This window comes from Neltuma alba, unplaced genomic scaffold (genome assembly GCF_004799145.2).
Source record: "Neltuma alba isolate B1F8T4 unplaced genomic scaffold, ASM479914v2 tig00004376_pilon, whole genome shotgun sequence".
NCBI classification, from domain to species: Eukaryota; Viridiplantae; Streptophyta; class Magnoliopsida; order Fabales; family Fabaceae; genus Neltuma; species Neltuma alba.
In genome coordinates this window covers 23,028-40,510 of record NW_021633680.1, presented here as the reverse complement: position 1 = coordinate 40,510, position 17,483 = coordinate 23,028, and the positions used below count along the sequence as shown (strand labels likewise).

The 17,483-nt window shown below is 35.1% G+C and overlaps 2 protein-coding genes across 2 annotated transcripts; one reads left to right on the top strand and one right to left on the bottom strand.

The window, feature by feature from the left end:
• Window positions 1–2,835: 2,835 nt before the first annotated feature.
• Window positions 2,836–7,307, bottom strand: LOC114744489 (protein IQ-DOMAIN 31). The gene is made up of 6 exons (XM_028932661.1): window positions 7,210–7,307; window positions 6,573–7,127; window positions 5,596–5,799; window positions 4,949–5,023; window positions 3,540–4,644; window positions 2,836–3,249 (listed from the first exon to the last, which is right to left on the bottom strand). The coding sequence occupies exons 1-6, from the start codon at window positions 7,291–7,293 to the stop codon at window positions 3,218–3,220; spliced, it is 2,055 nt and encodes a 684-aa protein (XP_028788494.1). The 5' UTR covers window positions 7,294–7,307; the 3' UTR covers window positions 2,836–3,217.
• Window positions 7,308–13,342: 6,035 nt separating this feature from the next.
• On the top strand, window positions 13,343–15,762 carry LOC114744498 (uncharacterized). Its single transcript, XM_028932673.1, has 6 exons — window positions 13,343–13,427; window positions 13,555–13,642; window positions 14,202–14,574; window positions 14,738–15,221; window positions 15,317–15,369; window positions 15,465–15,762. The coding sequence occupies exons 1-6, from the start codon at window positions 13,376–13,378 to the stop codon at window positions 15,480–15,482; spliced, it is 1,068 nt and encodes a 355-aa protein (XP_028788506.1). The 5' UTR covers window positions 13,343–13,375; the 3' UTR covers window positions 15,483–15,762.
• Window positions 15,763–17,483: the final 1,721 nt, after the last annotated feature.

Here is a 17,483-nt window from a genome sequence, read left to right as displayed (position 1 = left end):
ATTGTTAACTTTTAAACAAAATAATGAGAGTTTACAAAAAAAAAAAACAAAGTTAATGAGAGTAAATCATTTAAGTTTTTTTCTTGGTTATATATTATTAGAAAACTTGACATAATAAATATAAAAAAAATTAACGTAAATATTTTTATTATTAATCCCAATAAAATATATTGAAAATAACATACTATATACCGAGGCAACTTCAAAACCAACTCCCCATATATATATAGAGAGAGAGTAGTGTGTGTATGCATGCTAATTAGCTGATAAAGCGGCTTCTTTATGGTTAATGAGCTCTCTTAATTGACAATAAATTAGTTTATCATTGTCAGCTTACGCTTACGTTATGAATTATTGCCAATTTTAAGTAATTTATTTTACTCCCTCTTCTCATTCAACTATGATGATGTCACTATATAATCAGGTTGCTCATTCTATGTCTCTTTCTTCTGTGTGTTGTGTGTGTTTTGTGGTTTTCCAGGTACGCGGATTGTTTTTCTTAGCATTGAATTGCAGCGAGTTGGTACTCCTCCGATTAATTAAAAAAGTTAGACCTATTATATTATATAATATAATTTGCATTATAAAATAAGTATTACAGTTAGGACCAAAGGAGTAATTTGTATTTAGTTAAAGTAAAAGAGCAAATTACTTAAAATTCAACGACGCATACACAGTGGAAAAAGTAGGATATGTGTGTGTGCTTTTTTTTTTTAAAAAAAATATTAAGTCAAGGGTCGTGGCTTTTCCTCCCACAAAGTTGACTTCTCTGAAACTCGAACTCGAAACCTGAAGAGATCTAGCTAGCCTTATATTAGAGTATGTGTCTTTCTATAACTCAAATAAATAAGTATCATATAGATCAAATTAATACAAATAAATAAATCATGCCGTGGGTGTATAAACTGTACATTATAAACAAATTCACTTGTTTTGGTTGAAAGAATAAGAAGGAAAAAAAATATTCTTCAAGTGAAAACATCTCAGTTTTTTATTTTTCTTAACTTGTAAGAAATTTTCTAGAAATAGAATATATTCCCATTTGAGGTTAGAATGCTAGATAACACATAGACAACCTTCTGTCTCTATCATCAGAACAAATCAATCAATATAAAATATACGAGTTATAACCAATCACACTACTTTAAAAAATAAAAAAAAATCATGTTATTTATAAGTCATAAACCTTGTTTTGAGTAAATGTATAAAAATATATATCATATAAAATCTTATATAAATCACATTAATCATTTATAACTTCTAGATTATAAATAATACAATTTTTTTGGTAACTTAATATTCATTAGCCATGTGAATAGTGGGACTTGGTTCAACTCGATGCCCACTTTTATTCTATTATCATCATTATCATTTTAAAAGGGAATAAAGAAAGGAACCTCATATCGTAGGGAGAGGCGGTGTCCTGGAGTAACGGCCAGCGAGAATAACTGAATTTTAAAAGGGAAATCAGAGTACTAAAACTAAGAGGTTACTTGGGGTGCAAGCAATCAGGTCAGCACCTCACTATTCTCCACCCCCACCGCGTAAAAATGATACACTGGTCAACACCTAAAAATGCGTAATTTAAAACCTTTATGAGTTGCGTTGCCAGTGCCTAGCATGAAATTTCGTGGGGGAAAAATTAATATCTTGGGTATACAATCTAGTTAACTAATTTGTGAACATTATTGATTACGTTGATTATTTTATCATTATTATTATGTAAAAAATTTGTGCCATTTCCCTTAAAATACTGCTCCTCTAACGGGGGTATTAAATGTGAGAAATGAAAAGAGTGAAGTTAATTAGGATAATGTGGGGGAAATATTAAACGAGGAAAACAAAGTAGACAGCATCATGTACTATAAGACCAAACCACATCCACAAACTAAATTGATTTAGGGGTGTCTGGGTAAAAGCAAAACCATGGTTTTAAAAGTGCTTTTATGATATACGAAATAAATAAATAAAAGAGTTTGCCTTGATTTGCGGAAAAATACTTTTGAAAAGCAATTTTAGCATAACCCAAACACTCCTTTAGGGGTATATCCAAAACCGAGGAAAAATATATAAAATAATAGGCATTGTAGCTTGTTTTGATTTCTTCATAGTCAAGCAAACTAATGTAACAACTTTGGCATCAAATTAATATATGTATATATGTATCTATGTATATGCACTTTGTTCTTTCTTGCCTTTCATGTATGCTTCAATTTTTGACCAAGTCGTAGTTCAGCTGGTCCTTGAGAAGCCTACGCTTATGAAATAATAAAACAAGAAATTAAAATTAATTACGCCAGCTGAAAATGAAACCAAGTCCCATGCTCATGTCCCATTATAATATACAAATGTCATATATCATGGAGTAGTTTCTATCTGTTCTTTTTTTAACATTATTTGCTCATGTCAAAACAACTAATTCTTTAATTAAATATTAACACCTGCATTTATCATTGGTTAACTGAAAAAAATCTAGTAGTGCTGAGATTTAATTGAAAAATTGGTTGAAACGAACAAAAGCAAATAGATTTAAGTCGGCTTCTTCCCCTTGGTCTCTAATAACGTGAATCTTAGAGAGTTAGTCTTTGGCATCATGCCAAAAGAACAAAAGGAAAAGAAATCATAAGAGTTAGTCCGTGTGGCTGTTAGAAAAATCTGCATCTTCTAAGCGATAATTGAAACTTACAATGTTATTGTCGAACCTGAACAAAGCCCGTAAATTTCAAAGAAACTACATGACATTAAAATCCGAACTAAGGTTGTTGCAGACTCAACAGAACAAGAAGCTCACACAATGACACAAGGATCCAATCCAAGAGTAGCAGAATGAGAAAGTAACAATCAAGAAAGTGGCTTACATATATGAATGATGATATCAAGAAGTAAGATTAGTCCTCAGGTGAGAGATGACCCAAGGCCAAGTTAAAAATCACACACTAATCCCAAGCAAAATGGATAGTCCCCAGGTCGTGTCAAAAGTCAAAAGGCATGCAGGAGTTAAATTTCGGGTTGCAGCATTTCAAAAACTTGAACCACAAATAATGCAGAAACCACCCTCAAAAGCCCAAATACACCAAAAGGAAAAACAAGCCGATCAAATTCACCTCTCCTATAGTTCTGTGAAGTTCAACAATTAAACAATTATCATGATAGATACACGAGCTCTGCAAGTTTCAGCATATCGTCATGATAAACTCCAGAAAATCATTAGTTGAAATCACCTTCTCCACTCTGCTTGAGTTAACTTTCCTGCGAGATGAGCAAACTACTTTATGCCTATCAATCATGAAAACATAAAATAAAACAGCATATTTCAGATCGATTTTAATTTTCAGGCTGTTTCCACCAGAGTTGTACTGTTTTGAAACCCAGGATGTTGTGTAACAAAAAGCGAAACGAACAAAAACCAATAGTTTAACTTTAGTACTGCTTTGCTTATTCTGGTCCATGCAATTCCAAAACTTAGAACGCTAGTTTGCAAGTGAAGTCATCATCATATGTGACATATCAATCCATTTTATCTAAGAAATATATCGTACCATTAGCACTTCTGGAAGAACCTGTTGCTCTGTCAGTCCTGTGTCCCACTTTGCCTCCTGCTTGAGCTGGTCTGTGTGTTCTTGGCGAATGCGAACTAATTTTACTGTTATTTGAAGATGGCAGAGAATGCCGCCTGGTAAGGTTGCTTCTCTCACCACCATCTTGTCCTAACCTTGGGGACCCTTGTGCTCTCAACTTTGCCTTGGCAGATTCAGTAGCCGCCATATAACTTGGTAAAGTGGGAGTTGGGCTATTCTGTAAACCATCCTCCACAGGTTCCTGCTTAGCTAGAGCTGGGGATTTCCCACTGGCTTTCTGGTTTTCATTTCTGGTTGAATCTTCCTTAAGACTCAAATGCCCATTTATTAGGGGAGAATTTTCATCATTACAACTCTCGTGTGGATCTTTTAGCACTTTGGCATCTTCTTCACCAGAATTGTTTTTCCATCTACTTGTATTCTCTCTCAAGGGTGCCGAATTGATGGGCACTTGAGTATCAGGAATGTTAGACGCCTCCTTGCCAACTGAAATTCTAAGTGTAACTTCTCCATTAGGCTCATTGGACATGGCCAATGTTGTGTCCATTTTTATCTTCTCATTGGAACAGCTTTTGATCCCATCTTCTGAAACACAATAGCCTGAGGTAACTGCTTCCTCTTCCGGATGCTGCTTCGCAGTCTCTGATTCAACTTCTGACTGAGCAGAATTCTCTACAACAGGGTTACTAACCTTTCTCAAGTTACGCTTAACCTTCTCAAACTCATTTTCTGAACTTTCCTGCACTGGATCTGTGGGCTTGCTTGAAACTTTTCTCAGGTTTCTTTTTGGCTTCTCAAAATCAGAATTTTCTCGCATTAAGACCAAGTCTAAACTTGTAGAAGGAATCTTCCAGTTAGCACGTTTTGGTTTGCTCATCTGAGCATCTCCATTTGAAATATTACCCAGCTTTCTCTGAGATTTAGAGTCTATGAGTTTCTTGGGTTTGGGAACTGGTTTCCAAAAGTGAGATGCTGACCAGCGCTCCAACCAACCTAGGACTACATTTTGATCCCCAGATGCGTATTGAAGACGCGAAGCAGTTTTTGCAGTTGATGAAGCAAGAAGCTGAAACAACAAACCAAATTTGGCCAAGACAGATCAATGATGCAGCTTTGAAAGTCCCTCTGTTTCCAAATTAAGCTATGGTAAACTAGGATCAAGACATGAATGAAACTTGCGCATAACTCACATGGGGACTGATTTAGGAATAGAGTTTCATCATTTTACAATAACAGACCATAAAAGCATGTCTATTATATTACAGAATCATACTATAATTCATTGTTAAAATAACACATATCCAGACTCAGAATCCACGAATACAAAATAACTTTACCGGTTATCCCAAGCATAACATAATTCAACTTACCTTGTGGATAAAAACATTCGCTGACGTATTTGCAATTTTTGCGGTTAAGCCAACTGAGTTGCCGCACTTGTCAACCTGAAGCACAACATATTCAGGAGGAAAAAAAAAATCAGTAGAAACGATGTTTGAAAGATATGATATGATAAATGTAGCACAAAGTCATACTCTCTCTCTCTGCATTGACTTATGAAGCAATGATACCCTGTGTTTCTATCTTAATAGTGCATTACACAGACAGTACCCACCGATTAACAGACTATAGTTCAAAAGTTCGCATAAAACTAGACACTGTCCACGCATAAACACTTCAGCTTTTATTTTCATGAAAACTCAAATAACATTACCCACCAAGACAGTTAGGCACATTATGAAGTATTCTCTTCATCTCTTGACATGCATGAAGTTTCAAATAACTACTACCCACTGACTACTACTCCCTATTATAGGCTCAGGTTTACATGATCAAGAACGCATGTGACTGAATTCCTGGAAGAGCCATAGTATAAATCTTTGGTGGAGTTTCATTATTCTTTAGTCTTTTTTCATTTGAGAAGCTTTCATTGGATAAATCTAAAATAATATAAATAATATGACCTAACGTTGATTATTGAAAATCAAGACAGAATTTAGCACTATGAAAGCATTACCAGAGGCTTCACAAGATTGCATTTCCCATGCATTTCATGCCCAACATCAGACTGCCTAACTCTTCGACCACGAACAAGTGCTTGTAACTTGATAATCCCATACATGCAACATAAAGTAGAAATAGCTTGCCTCCTAACCAAGTGCCCTCGGACAAGTGCTTGCAACCTTATTATGCCTTTAAGAGTCCTGAAAGCCCTGCGAGCCTTGACACCAGTCACTTCCATTAGTTGAGGCATAAATCATGACAATGAGAATTCCAAAATAATACGTCCAACAAACTTAAGAATGCTGTTATTGACAACTGTTTCTGAAGACATTTACGAGAATTGTCAGAACAGAAGCAGTAAAGAAGATTGACAGCTGCGATCATTTTCTTGATGAGCATTACAGCTGTGGGAACAAGGCAGAATGAATGTCCAGCAGAAGATCAACAAGAAATTTAAGCTTCAACATAAATTGAATACACAATTTTTTTTTTTTATTGAAAATTTTACTAGTGAGAACCTGATAAATTTTTATATACACAAAGTACTGGTACTTTGCAAATTTTGTCCACAGAGAGTACCAGTACTTTGATTTAGGTCCTTCTCATCAATAAAAATTTCAATGGAAGACTTTTCCCTCATTTTCCCTTTTTCTCCAGTTGGCACTGAGAACATTCACTTGAATGCTTCTGGCTATACACCACTACATCAGATACAGTAAGCAGTTTAAACATCAGTTGGTTTTAACCCTGCAATTCAAGTATCGCATTAGATTTGGTTTTCTTAACTTCTCGATTCCTTGTTCCAACAAAGCCTTTAAGACAGATGTCACCAGACTCTAATTCACGACATCAACAGTAAACAAATTCCATACAGTTATTATATTTTTTGCAGCCTGCATTTATGTCATCTTCGGGATTACACTTGAGACAACCATTTTTCCCCCGAGATACATTTTCAATTGAAGCATTAAGAGTATACATGAAAATTACCAAATAACCCCTGAAAGTAGCTTGCACCTTCATTACAGCTTCCTCCCGCTTAATTTTGTCTAGATCAGGAGGTAAAGTAGCCTGCATCTTAATTGCAGATTCCTCCTGCTTAATTTTGTCTAGATCAGGCAGTGAAGTAGCCTGCATCTTCATTGAAGCTTTCTCCTGCTTAATTTTCTCTAGATCGGGAGGTAAAGTAGCCTGCATCTTAATTGCAGATTCCTCCTGCTTAATTTTGTCTAGATCAGGCGGTGAAGTAGCCTGCATCTTCATTGAAGCTTTCTCCTGCTTAATTTTCTCTAGATCAGGAGGTAAAGTAGCCTGCACCTTTGTTGCAGATTCATCCTGCATAATTCTCTCTGGATCAGGAGGGGCATCTTGATGATCAGATCCTGCAATATCTGCTTGATTCTGCAGCAAAAGATTTTCTGATCCATTATTTTCCACTTCTGGATCCCTCTCACTTCTAGCAAAAGTAGTGGGAGTTGGATCAAAAGAGAACTCAGTTTCTGATGCCTTGGAAGCAATAGGCGCTTCTTTCTGTTTAACAAGTTTCTACATTACAAAGTTTTAAAAGTCAGGATTTTCGATGAAATAAGCAAAAACTTAGTCCCACAATGACATAGCAGAGTATTACCTCTCTTGCTTTTGAAATATTGGATTTGGATGACTTTTTCCCAAATAGCACAGTTTTGATCCATTTTCCCGGTGTCTTCCCCATGATGAGGTCTGGACCTGTAAAATTAGAAAGGGTGAACCTGGTCTCTCTGCATCAATTTGCATGGACATTGTTTACATAAAAAATTAAATAATGACTGCAAACAAGAATAATTCACTAAATCAAGATTCCAGCTATAGACGATCATCAAATTCAGTTATTTCAGTGCAACAAAGATTTTAGTTTCTTGCTGAGATTTTCATGTTTTTTTTCTTAAGTTTGAGATGGGGAGTGTTGCCATATATGGTTCAGATACGCAAGTAATCTTTTTTAGTTTATAAGTAAAGAAACTCAATAACTTTATCCCTAATGTCCAAGCAAGAAGTTCTGAAGGCTCTGAAACAGTGTCAAGTGAAGCAATGACCATACAGCACATAAATTGAAACCAGATGAATCATTTATGCTTATCCATATGGTGCACTTCACTCATTGCTGTGACTGTAATATCAAACGTAAGAACTAAGAAGAACTAATAGGCTTAAATATTAAACAACTTTTTGGGGTTTCCGTTTTTGGAATTGAGATTTTTGGTATTGACTCTTTCATTTATGTTCCTGGAATTATGTAATTCATCTGAAGTTGTATAATTCATGTAATAAATATAGTTCACCGCACTAGAGTTTGAAAAGCCACGAAGGTTAGTACAAATAGAGTTAAGGGTTTAAGAGTTTGACGAAGAGGGAAATCACAGGAGTAAAGTTTCATATATAAAGAGTAATTTGAGTATTTTCCTTTTTCCCAGTAAGGGTTGAGCATATTAGAGTGTGATCTCCAAGCATTTTCCGCTTTCTGGCAGAAACATGTTTTTCCCAATAATAGCATTGTTTAAATGAGCTAGTTAAACAAAGCACATTGCAAATAAGCAAATCAAGTTTTACTTTCCGACCTCCCAAAGAAACATTTTTGCGACAGTTTTTGTCAGGAAAATGTACAATTCGTTCAGCATTAATCAACCTGGGACGCTATAAGTAGAAGTTGTCGTTTTAGTCAAAGATGGTTATTTCCAAAGTACCTAAAACGATTACGAAGAAGGCAGGGAATACCAAGATGTGACAGACTGGTTTAGGCATGGTTCATATTGACAAAAGAGAAAAAGAAGCAAAGGAAAGTCCTTAAAGACATCGAGAATCCGTAAAACCCCCAAGATCTACTGCTCATTAAAATACGAAACACACTGCTACATTTCTGAAAGTCTGAGATCAAACTTAACGAGGTCAATTCCAGCTAGATCTACCCAGTACCAGGCAAATGCAGAACCTATCTTCACCCAAGTCTATTGTTCCTGAAATCCCGAATCAAACCATGAGAATACAAAATGTGCATGAACTGATTCCTAGAAGAACGTGATCATATGTACATTGGAGTAGACGAGAGTTAGAACAAAAGCAAATGTGGCTTACCATAGAAGAGAGTCAGAGAGAGACCTTGAAACCCAAGGGAAAAAAAAAATGTGATCTTTAAAGCTCCATCAATTTTCTGCTAGCTTGCTGAGTTGCTTTATGCCCTCTGCTGGAGAAGCGAAGAAAACAAAGTCTGAAACTGAAAAAGTTGGCAAATTTGGTCGAAAATGAACCCCCTATAGTCAGAACTCACTGAATGTCATGTAGCCAATCTCAATTTCACCGCTAGATGTAATGGCTTATGATTGACATTAAGGCTATTGACCAGAGAGGTGAAAAATTGTCTGATCGGACGGTTCCCACGATAGTATATGGTGCGCTTGAGCACATATGATATCAAAGTCGAGATTCGGGATAGTGAGTGGACGTGTGGGGACTGGGGAGTCCCAGTGCAGTTACTTCGAAACCAAGCGTTTCAGCTTCTTTATTCGGAAGCATTGCAAAATTACGCTTCCATCCTCCTTACCAAAAATGGGTAACACACTCAAAAGCGCGTGCAAATAATATGGACCGTTGATGTGATGGGCATGTCCCCGGACGACCATGAGTGGACGGCGCGTGGAGTTTGGAAAGGTGAGGCAGGAGGGGGGTTACGGTTGGTACGTGGGAGCCACGCTGGCGGGTAGGACAAGGTGGGGGGATGAAGTGAAGTTAGGAGGCAACGTGGGACAAAAGGAGCAAGGAGGATAAGAGCCACGTCACTGAGTAACTGTCAGCAGCAAACCAGGTGATTGCTGCAATAATCTTATGCAGCACAATTATGTTTTCTGACACAAAAACCAGGTTTAGTTTTGCAATAAGACAGTGATTACATTTTATTCCTTTTTAAGTTGTTCTCTTTGGTCTGGTGGTTAATCGAGTGCTTTTGTCCGTCTTCACCTAACAACACAACATTAACCAATCAAAGTTGCAATCACAGAACCTCGCGGGGTTAGGTCGACTGGCTGGGGTCGTCCTAACTTAACCACGGATCTCGGGTTCGAGACGTGGGAACGCAGCACTCCAAGGGGTCAGGGGGTGCCGTCCGTATGGATCCTTGCAAGCCCCTGAATCCGGATTAGTTTGGGGATGTTGTCACGGCTGAAAGACGCCTATTTCCCTGGGATACCGGATGGAGTAATCCAAAAAAAAAAAGTTGCAATCACAGTTATTGTACTGTTATCATTATTCCTATCATCCTTGACATGATATATCAACTCACGTTATTTAATCTAAAATACAAACTCTTATAATTAGAATAGAAAGTAATAACAGTTTAACAATTAAAATAATTTGTTAGAAGATTTAAATAAAGAATACACACAAATATTTCAATACATAAGAAATTTTATATTCATCTTTATTGATTTTCTCAATATGTAGGAAACTTTATGCCTTTCTCAACCAAATATAAAACATTTATAGAGACGAGAATTGAGCAACAAGTCACACACACACATAACTCTTTTGCAAATTTAAAATTTTTAGTCGAGGTTGACCTTGATCCTTCTTTTATGCTTGCCTCCGCCAAAGAGCTTGGCTTTTATTGCATTTCAGCTAATATTTTAATAGACATCATTCTCACATATAGATGTGACAGCAGGTATCAAAGCCAAGAAGAAGAGTAGCAATGGGAACTAGACAAGATAGCATTTGACTCTGTCTCGGTGCCAATACTCGTTGGCAACTTGAATGGATCACAGAAGGTACCCACAAACTATTCCCTCTGATTTTTAATACGAAAGTTATATACTCCTCAAATCCTAAATATAAGATCCTTATACACACTAGTATAAGAGTATTATATTTAGAACCAGAGGAGTAATTAATTTGTAAAAATTAAGAAAATAATTTAAATTAATTATTTGTTAAAAATATGTGTTTGTTTTGTCAAAATACCTTTTTTACCAATTTGCATTATAATTATTTCTTGATAATCTTTTAAACACATGTAATCAATATAAATATTTTGAGACAAAAATAAATTAAGAAAGAAAGTGGATTAATATATAATATTTAGGATAGGGAGAATCTAAAAAAATACTTTTAAATTCTAAAATTTTAAATCAGTTTTGTTCACTATATTTTAATAGCAATTAACTACTATATTTGAAAAGTAGATGATAACATATTTTTATAGTGATTCTTGATTTGAAATTTTAAAATTTTAAATGTGTTTTTTTAAAATGTTTCCTTTAGGATAAGTCTTTGCTAGTTCATATGCTTACTAAAGAAAGCACTACCTCTGGTTCTTAATATAAGATCTTGTTTGATTTTTATTTTCATCCTAAATATAAGATCCTAACCCACTTTGTCTCTCATATTTATGTATTTTTTTCAAGATAGTCCTTTTAACAATGGTAATTATAACCAATACATTTGATTAGCAAGGATATTTTAAAAAAGATAATACTCATCTGGTCCTTAATATAAGACCCATTTAACTAATTTGATTAGATTAAGGAAGTTAGGTAAGTTAGTTAATTATAAAAAAAATGAAACGTTTTTCCTAAAACACCATAATCATCTTTCTTAATACCCCCTCTCCCTCTTCTACTTGATTATGATTAAGGGAGTATCTATAGGGGTAATTTAGAGAAAATTGATAAATATGATAAATGGGTCTTATATTTAGGACCAAAACCAACTCATGAATTGGGTCCTATATTAAGAACCGGAGAAGTACCTATTTATTACAAATAACTAACTTAATTTTTTTCTTAATCTTCTCAAATTAGTCAACTAACTCTTATAATTAGGATCGGAGGTAGTAATATATGATGATAAGTTTTGTGTTTTTTTTTTAAGACCTTGCATGATGATAAGTTGATAACTTGGCAATAATTCACCTCATTAAAGATTATATATAAAGAGAGAAATAAATTGAATGTTAAAATAAAATAATGCTGAATGGAAAAAATATGATGGAGGAAATTGCACATACGCGTCCGGGTTCAAGGCACGTGTTTGAGGTTTCATTAAACCATGTCTTTTGCTCATTCAATCCACAAGTTTAGTCTCTCCATTTTGAGGCAAAATGCTGGTGTTTTGTGGCAGCGAATGGAAGAGGCAGACAAGACAAGCCGAACCCAACTCCCCCAACCGTTCTCCATATCATCCTTAACTTCAACCGCATAGAATAAATTCTTATCTTCCATATGATGTGACCAACCAACGTTTGAATATCTGTATTTAATACTCCATAGTATCTCAAACAATATTATTTTTTATAGGAGATACATGTACCTGGCCAAAAAAAAAAATCCCGTGACACTACCATGCGATTGTTGGGTGCCATCTCCCAATCCATATCTGATTCTTAGTTTTTTTTTTTTTTTTGCATAGTATGGGAAAATGGTACTATCTCTGATCCTACATACTACCTATGATCCTTAATATAAGAGTCAATTGACTAATTTGGGTAGATTAAGGAAGTTTGTTAATTAGTTATTTATAATATATAGATATTATCTTTCCTAAAATAATTTTACTAATCATATGGATTAACTAAAATTACCATTTGATAAAACATTTAACATGTGCAACTATTATAAGAACTATTTTAAAAAAAATAGATAAATATGAAAAATAAAATGAATTGAAGTCTTATATTTAAGATCAAATTGAAATTCAAATTAGTTTTTATATTATGGACTGAAAGTAATATAAGGCATAGTTTGTAATGTAAGTTATACTACTCCTCCGATCCTAAATATAAGACATCTATATTAGTGTGTATAAGGGTCTTATATTTAGAACCGGAAGAGTACGAGATATAAATTAAATCTTATATTTGGGGCAGGAGGTAGAAGGAAGTAATATGTTAAGTCCACATTGAGATGCGTTAATATTTATATTGACCAACTAGCACCTTTAACACATTGTATGCATATACCAAGTTCACGACCATAGATGCTTCCTCTTGCCTAACCTGTGTACTAAGCTAAATGCCCTTTGTTCATCATTTTCTTCTGCATATGGCACCATGCCGTGGCCTTTGTATTTTTCAAACAAATTGATAAATTGACTTGGCCCTTAATTCCTAGGAATAAAAATAGTTTATACTACTTGAAAATTTTTCAAAATTTGAAAAAAAAAAATGCCGTCATAATAAAAACTTGAGGGAAAAAGAGTGAACTAAAAACATACTAGCAATTCTTGAAATTTAGTGACTTTTGTTTATAAAATATGTATGTTTGGGCCATGTCTATGGACATTTGACCCAAAATAAAAGAAATCTAACGGCTCCGGGTTTTGAAATTTGAAATTCGAACGATGAGGGCCCACTATGGGACTTTATTCACAAGCCAGGCAGAGCCCACAATTGTGCAATTTTAACGTTTAACCGTTATTACTGGCTTCACAAATCCTCACCTCCCGTGTAATTTTCTTTGCAAATCATCGCATCGAACGGTCCCGAAATTGCCACGTTCAACCATCGCGCGGTTTACGATCCTCAGAATCTCTCCACGTCAGCGAGCTCACATGTGATCGAGCGAGTACCCTTGCCGTCCAACGTGGGCGCGTGGTCTTAGACAACAGACAAATTTTTAATTTTAGAGAAAGAGGGGTGGTTCTTTGCTTTTCCCGCCCAACGGACACTTGGCCACCGAAGACACCCTTATATATCCATTTTTGAAGTGCCGATTCGACATCGACAGAAGCAACCTCGGTCTGTGAATTCTGAATCAGAAACACAAGCATCAATGCAGGAACCTGTGAAGGAACATGCCTCTGCTGGCGCTGGGAGTGTTTCCGGTACAATGCTCGCCCTATATTCTGTTTCTTCTCTTGTTTCCTCTGTGTTCTTCTTACAAATTTCGTTTGGTTCAGTCGCCAAACAGAAAATCGTTTGGTCTTTTAATCGTTTTGTCTTGTGATGCAGCGAACTCGGCAAGGCCGAAGCTTCCAAGATACACTCTGCGTTCCGCGAATAAATCAAACAAAGAGGAGCCACAAGCTGCATCCAGGAGGTTTTTCCTTTTGTCTTCCTTTTTTTTTTTCCCCAATTTTTCTCTCTTATTGCCGCTTATCAAGATTTCGAACAATTTGTCTGTCGAATAGTGCTTGGGACCTAAATTCCCCAATTTTGATCTAAAATTTGCTTCTGAATGAATGTTATTAGACAACCTGGCAAATGCAATGTCTCTGTCTCTGTTATATGTTGTGGTTTTAAAATTTGATTCTCATTATGATTATTAAAGCTTGTTGAGAAAGTGTGAGATGATACATAAAAATAAGTGACCTTAAGATTGTGAATTTATGGACCCTTTCACTCGTATCCCCTCATACTTCTCAACAATGATTGTTTTAATAATATCAATATTCATGTAATGTATGTTTAGTGAATTGATTCTCTTGATGAGATTTGTATCCTTTATTCATCTACAAAATCACTTTCACCTAATCATGCGACCGTTACTGGCTCTATGATTCATGATTCATGATTCAAAAATGAGTGACAAATGATAACAAGAAGAATTGTGATAATTGTCTTTCATGACAAAAAAAGGTTGCATTTTCATTTTTCAGGGGAAGACCAACGTCAAGTGTGAGTAAAAGTGTGGGTGTTCTTGATCTTTCTGGCAATGGAAAGTCTGGTAGTGCTAAACCACCGAGAAGGCTCTCAATTCCTGCCAAAGCATCTGCAATTCCAGGCCCAAGGCTGGCTGGTAAGCCTGCTAATATTTCCCCAGTCTCGGAGACCAGAGCTTTTAGGTCAACCTATGGTCAGAACAAGATTGAAACTCCCACTTCTGACATTTCAAGACCATCTAGCAGAAAGAAGTTCAATGCTTTGTCCTCTGCTTCGTTTTGGTTATCCCAGATCAAGGTCTCAGAATCGGCTGCTAAGCACTCAATCTCGCTTGGATTTTTCAAACTAGCTTTAGAGGCAATATCCGAGGTACATATTATTCATATCCAATGCCTTCTCTTTCATTCATACTCTTGCTCTTAAGTTAATTACTCTAATGTTTAAAGATTTGGCGAACTTGGGTATTTAGTCCTTGTCTATATCCTCAGCGCATCTGAACCATCTTTTGGTTTGTGTTTGACATTGACATCAGCCACAGCATCTGAAGAGAATGCAAGATGAGCTCAAATCTTATGTACAGCGCCACCAGCTAGCTAAACAAGAACTTGTGAGAGAATTGTCTGAGAGCTACAACATCTCAGAAAATACAAAGCAGTTACAGCAGGATGTCCCCGAATCTGTTTCAGGGGTTCGAGAAGAGGCAAGTGGGTTATCTGATGAAGATTTGAATAACTCATCTACCATGAGTACTGGGAATATGGAACCTAAGTGCTTAAACATGGACTCCAGTGAACCCTCTCCTAAGGAAGAACCAATCAAGAAGGAGACTTGTCAAAAGACCAATCCCAAATGCAGAGCAAGAGGAAGTTTCAGTGAGAATTCTGCAAATTCAAGATCTGGTTTGGACAGGGGGAGTCGCAGGTCAGTGAAAAAACCTGAGAAGCCAGGTAAGGAAGAACCTAACAGAGAAAAGGGGAAGATCAGGAAGCAGGGGAAGAAATCAAATGTTGCACAAGGTAAGCCTGATGCAATTTCTCCTTTGACATGCAATAATACATAAGTTCAGTTCAGATAGTCTTAAGCATTCAATATTTTTACTTTCCACATGCAGGTCCTGTCAGCACTTCCATTGCTGAAGATAAGCAAGGAAACAAAGAAAACTTGGTAAAATGTTCGCTTGGATTGTAGATTATTTTTCTTTAAAAGAAATATTGTATAAAAGTAGGGCCTTATTTGTCCTCACTCCTGTCTTGTTATAGGATGCAGTAACCCACTGAAGAGGTAAGTGTGAAACAGGCCATGTGAAGAAGCTTGGGTTTGAACTTCTGAATTGTTATGTGGTGGAGCTGGCGTTTTTACTAGTCGCATGAAATTTGTCTCAGACCTACCCCTCAAAGCCTGAATCTTTGTGATCAGTTACGAAGGCGTGGTGTTTGTGTCTGTCAAACAGTTGCTAGTTAAACCAAATTCAAATTGTATCATGGTTTATACTTGGATTTGTTTTTTATACTTTGATTGAATGCTATATTTGTTCTTCTTTTTTTTTTGACCTTGAAATGCTATATTTGTTGAGGCGAGAGGCTTTATTAAATAATAGATGGTATGTCTGATGTGGGCTTTTTTACTCATATACTGCAAGCAGTGAAAAAAATTTCCCAGATCCTATACAATAAAAAATATTTACTAAAATACTGCATTTAAAATCGCTCAAAATAAGAATGAGTTTGAAATTTCAGTCAAGTTATTCTTGTTAAAAACGAGTTCACTTTATGATACCAGAAAAAGGTGAACTCGTCCTCACAGAGTGGGGAAAGTTTTCACCGCTGACACCTATGTACAATTAAAAAAAAAAAAAAGATTTCTTAAAATGGATGGGGAGAGAGTGGATGGGGTGGGTGTGGCTAGTTATACGGTATACGGGGTGTGTTCTTCTAGAACATCTGATCCATTCCCTTCATATCATGATTCTCCATGCCAAAATTATGCATATGTGCCAATTACCAAATAAGAAATTTATTAATAAATAAGCATTATAAATTTGCAAAAATATATTCAAGACTTTTTAGACTTAGTTATAATTTTTTATGAATGTTAAAAGATCATACCATCCTAGCTTAATAATGTCTTACTTATAGAATAGAGAGAGAATAAAATTTTTGATTCTATTTATAGGACAGTAAAAAAAATTTAGTCAATAATTGAGTGAATTCAATTCTCACTGTTGGGGAAAGGCATTCCAGTCACAAACCAGGCAGCTCAAAGAGTTATAAAAAAAAAAATTCATATGATAATTAAGCCATAAGGTATGTTGACTAATAAGCATGCTTCTAATTATAATTTATTATGAAATTTCAAAATTATAATTTTATATGTATTTTTGTATTTATAATTCTAAGTTTGTGTTTATGATTTAATAGGTACTTTTCTAGTCTTATTTATAAGTTATTTCTAATATGTTTCACACAGACGAATAAAAATCTTAAACTCCATTAACTCTAATTTAAAATTTAATAGCTTTTTAACTTTATTCCTATTTAATATATAATATACTTCATCAAAATAAAGTCAATACAAATGATAAAGTGCATTCCAATTAACACAATGGAGATGGACATTTATAAGATCAACAAAACACTTTGGACTGCCTGGTTTATGACTAAAATGCCCTTTCCCAAGAGTCTTCTTTAACAGGATGAGAACTGAATTCAGTTCACCTAATTATTGACTAAAATTTTCTCTTTATTTTATATATAGGACCAAAAATTTTATTCTCTTTTTACCATAAAAATAGGACTAGAAAAGTATTAAGCTAAGATAGTATGATCTTTTAACATTCATAAAAAATTATACCTAAGTCTAAAAAATCTTTAATATATTTTTGTAAATTTATAATGCTTATTTATTAATGAATTTCTTATTTGGCACATGTGCATGATCTTGGCATGGAGAATCAAGATACGAAGGGAATGGGTAAGGTATTCTAGAAGAACACATCCGAGATACTGACTGCTTAGCCACGCCCACCCATCCCCTTTCTCTCCCCGGTCCCCACTGACACCCCTCCAATTTATTTAAGAAATCTTTTTTTTTTAAAATGGTACTTGGGTGTCAGAGATGATATCATTTTCAGTGAGAACGAGTTTACTTTTTATTGATATCATAAAGTGAACTTATTCTTGCTAATAACGAGTTGTTTGAAATTTCAAACTCATTCTTATTATGAATGATTTTAAATATAATATTTTAGTAAATATTTTTTATTATACTCCTCGTATCTT

What these genes read in the sequence shown, in the direction of transcription:
- LOC114744498 (XM_028932673.1), top strand. Translation starts at nt 13,376, where the DNA reads ATGCAGGAACCTGTGAAGGAACATGCCTCTGCTGGCGCTGGGAGTGTT. An exon ending in TGGCGCTGGGAGTGTTTCCG is followed by an intron (nt 13,428 to 13,554) that starts GTACAATGCTCG and finishes CTTGTGATGCAG; the next exon opens with CGAACTCGGCAAGGCCGAAG. An exon ending in GAAATCAAATGTTGCACAAG is followed by an intron (nt 15,222 to 15,316) that starts GTAAGCCTGATG and finishes TTCCACATGCAG; the next exon opens with GTCCTGTCAGCACTTCCATT.
- LOC114744489 (XM_028932661.1), bottom strand. Translation starts at nt 7,293, where the DNA reads ATGGGGAAGACACCGGGAAAATGGATCAAAACTGTGCTATTTGGGAAA. An exon ending in CGAATGTTTTTATCCACAAG is followed by an intron (nt 4,645 to 4,948) that starts GTAAGTTGAATT and finishes TTGTTGTTTCAG; the next exon opens with CTTCTTGCTTCATCAACTGC. An exon ending in TTCTTCCAGAAGTGCTAATG is followed by an intron (nt 3,250 to 3,539) that starts GTACGATATATT and finishes CTCATCTCGCAG; the next exon opens with GAAAGTTAACTCAAGCAGAG.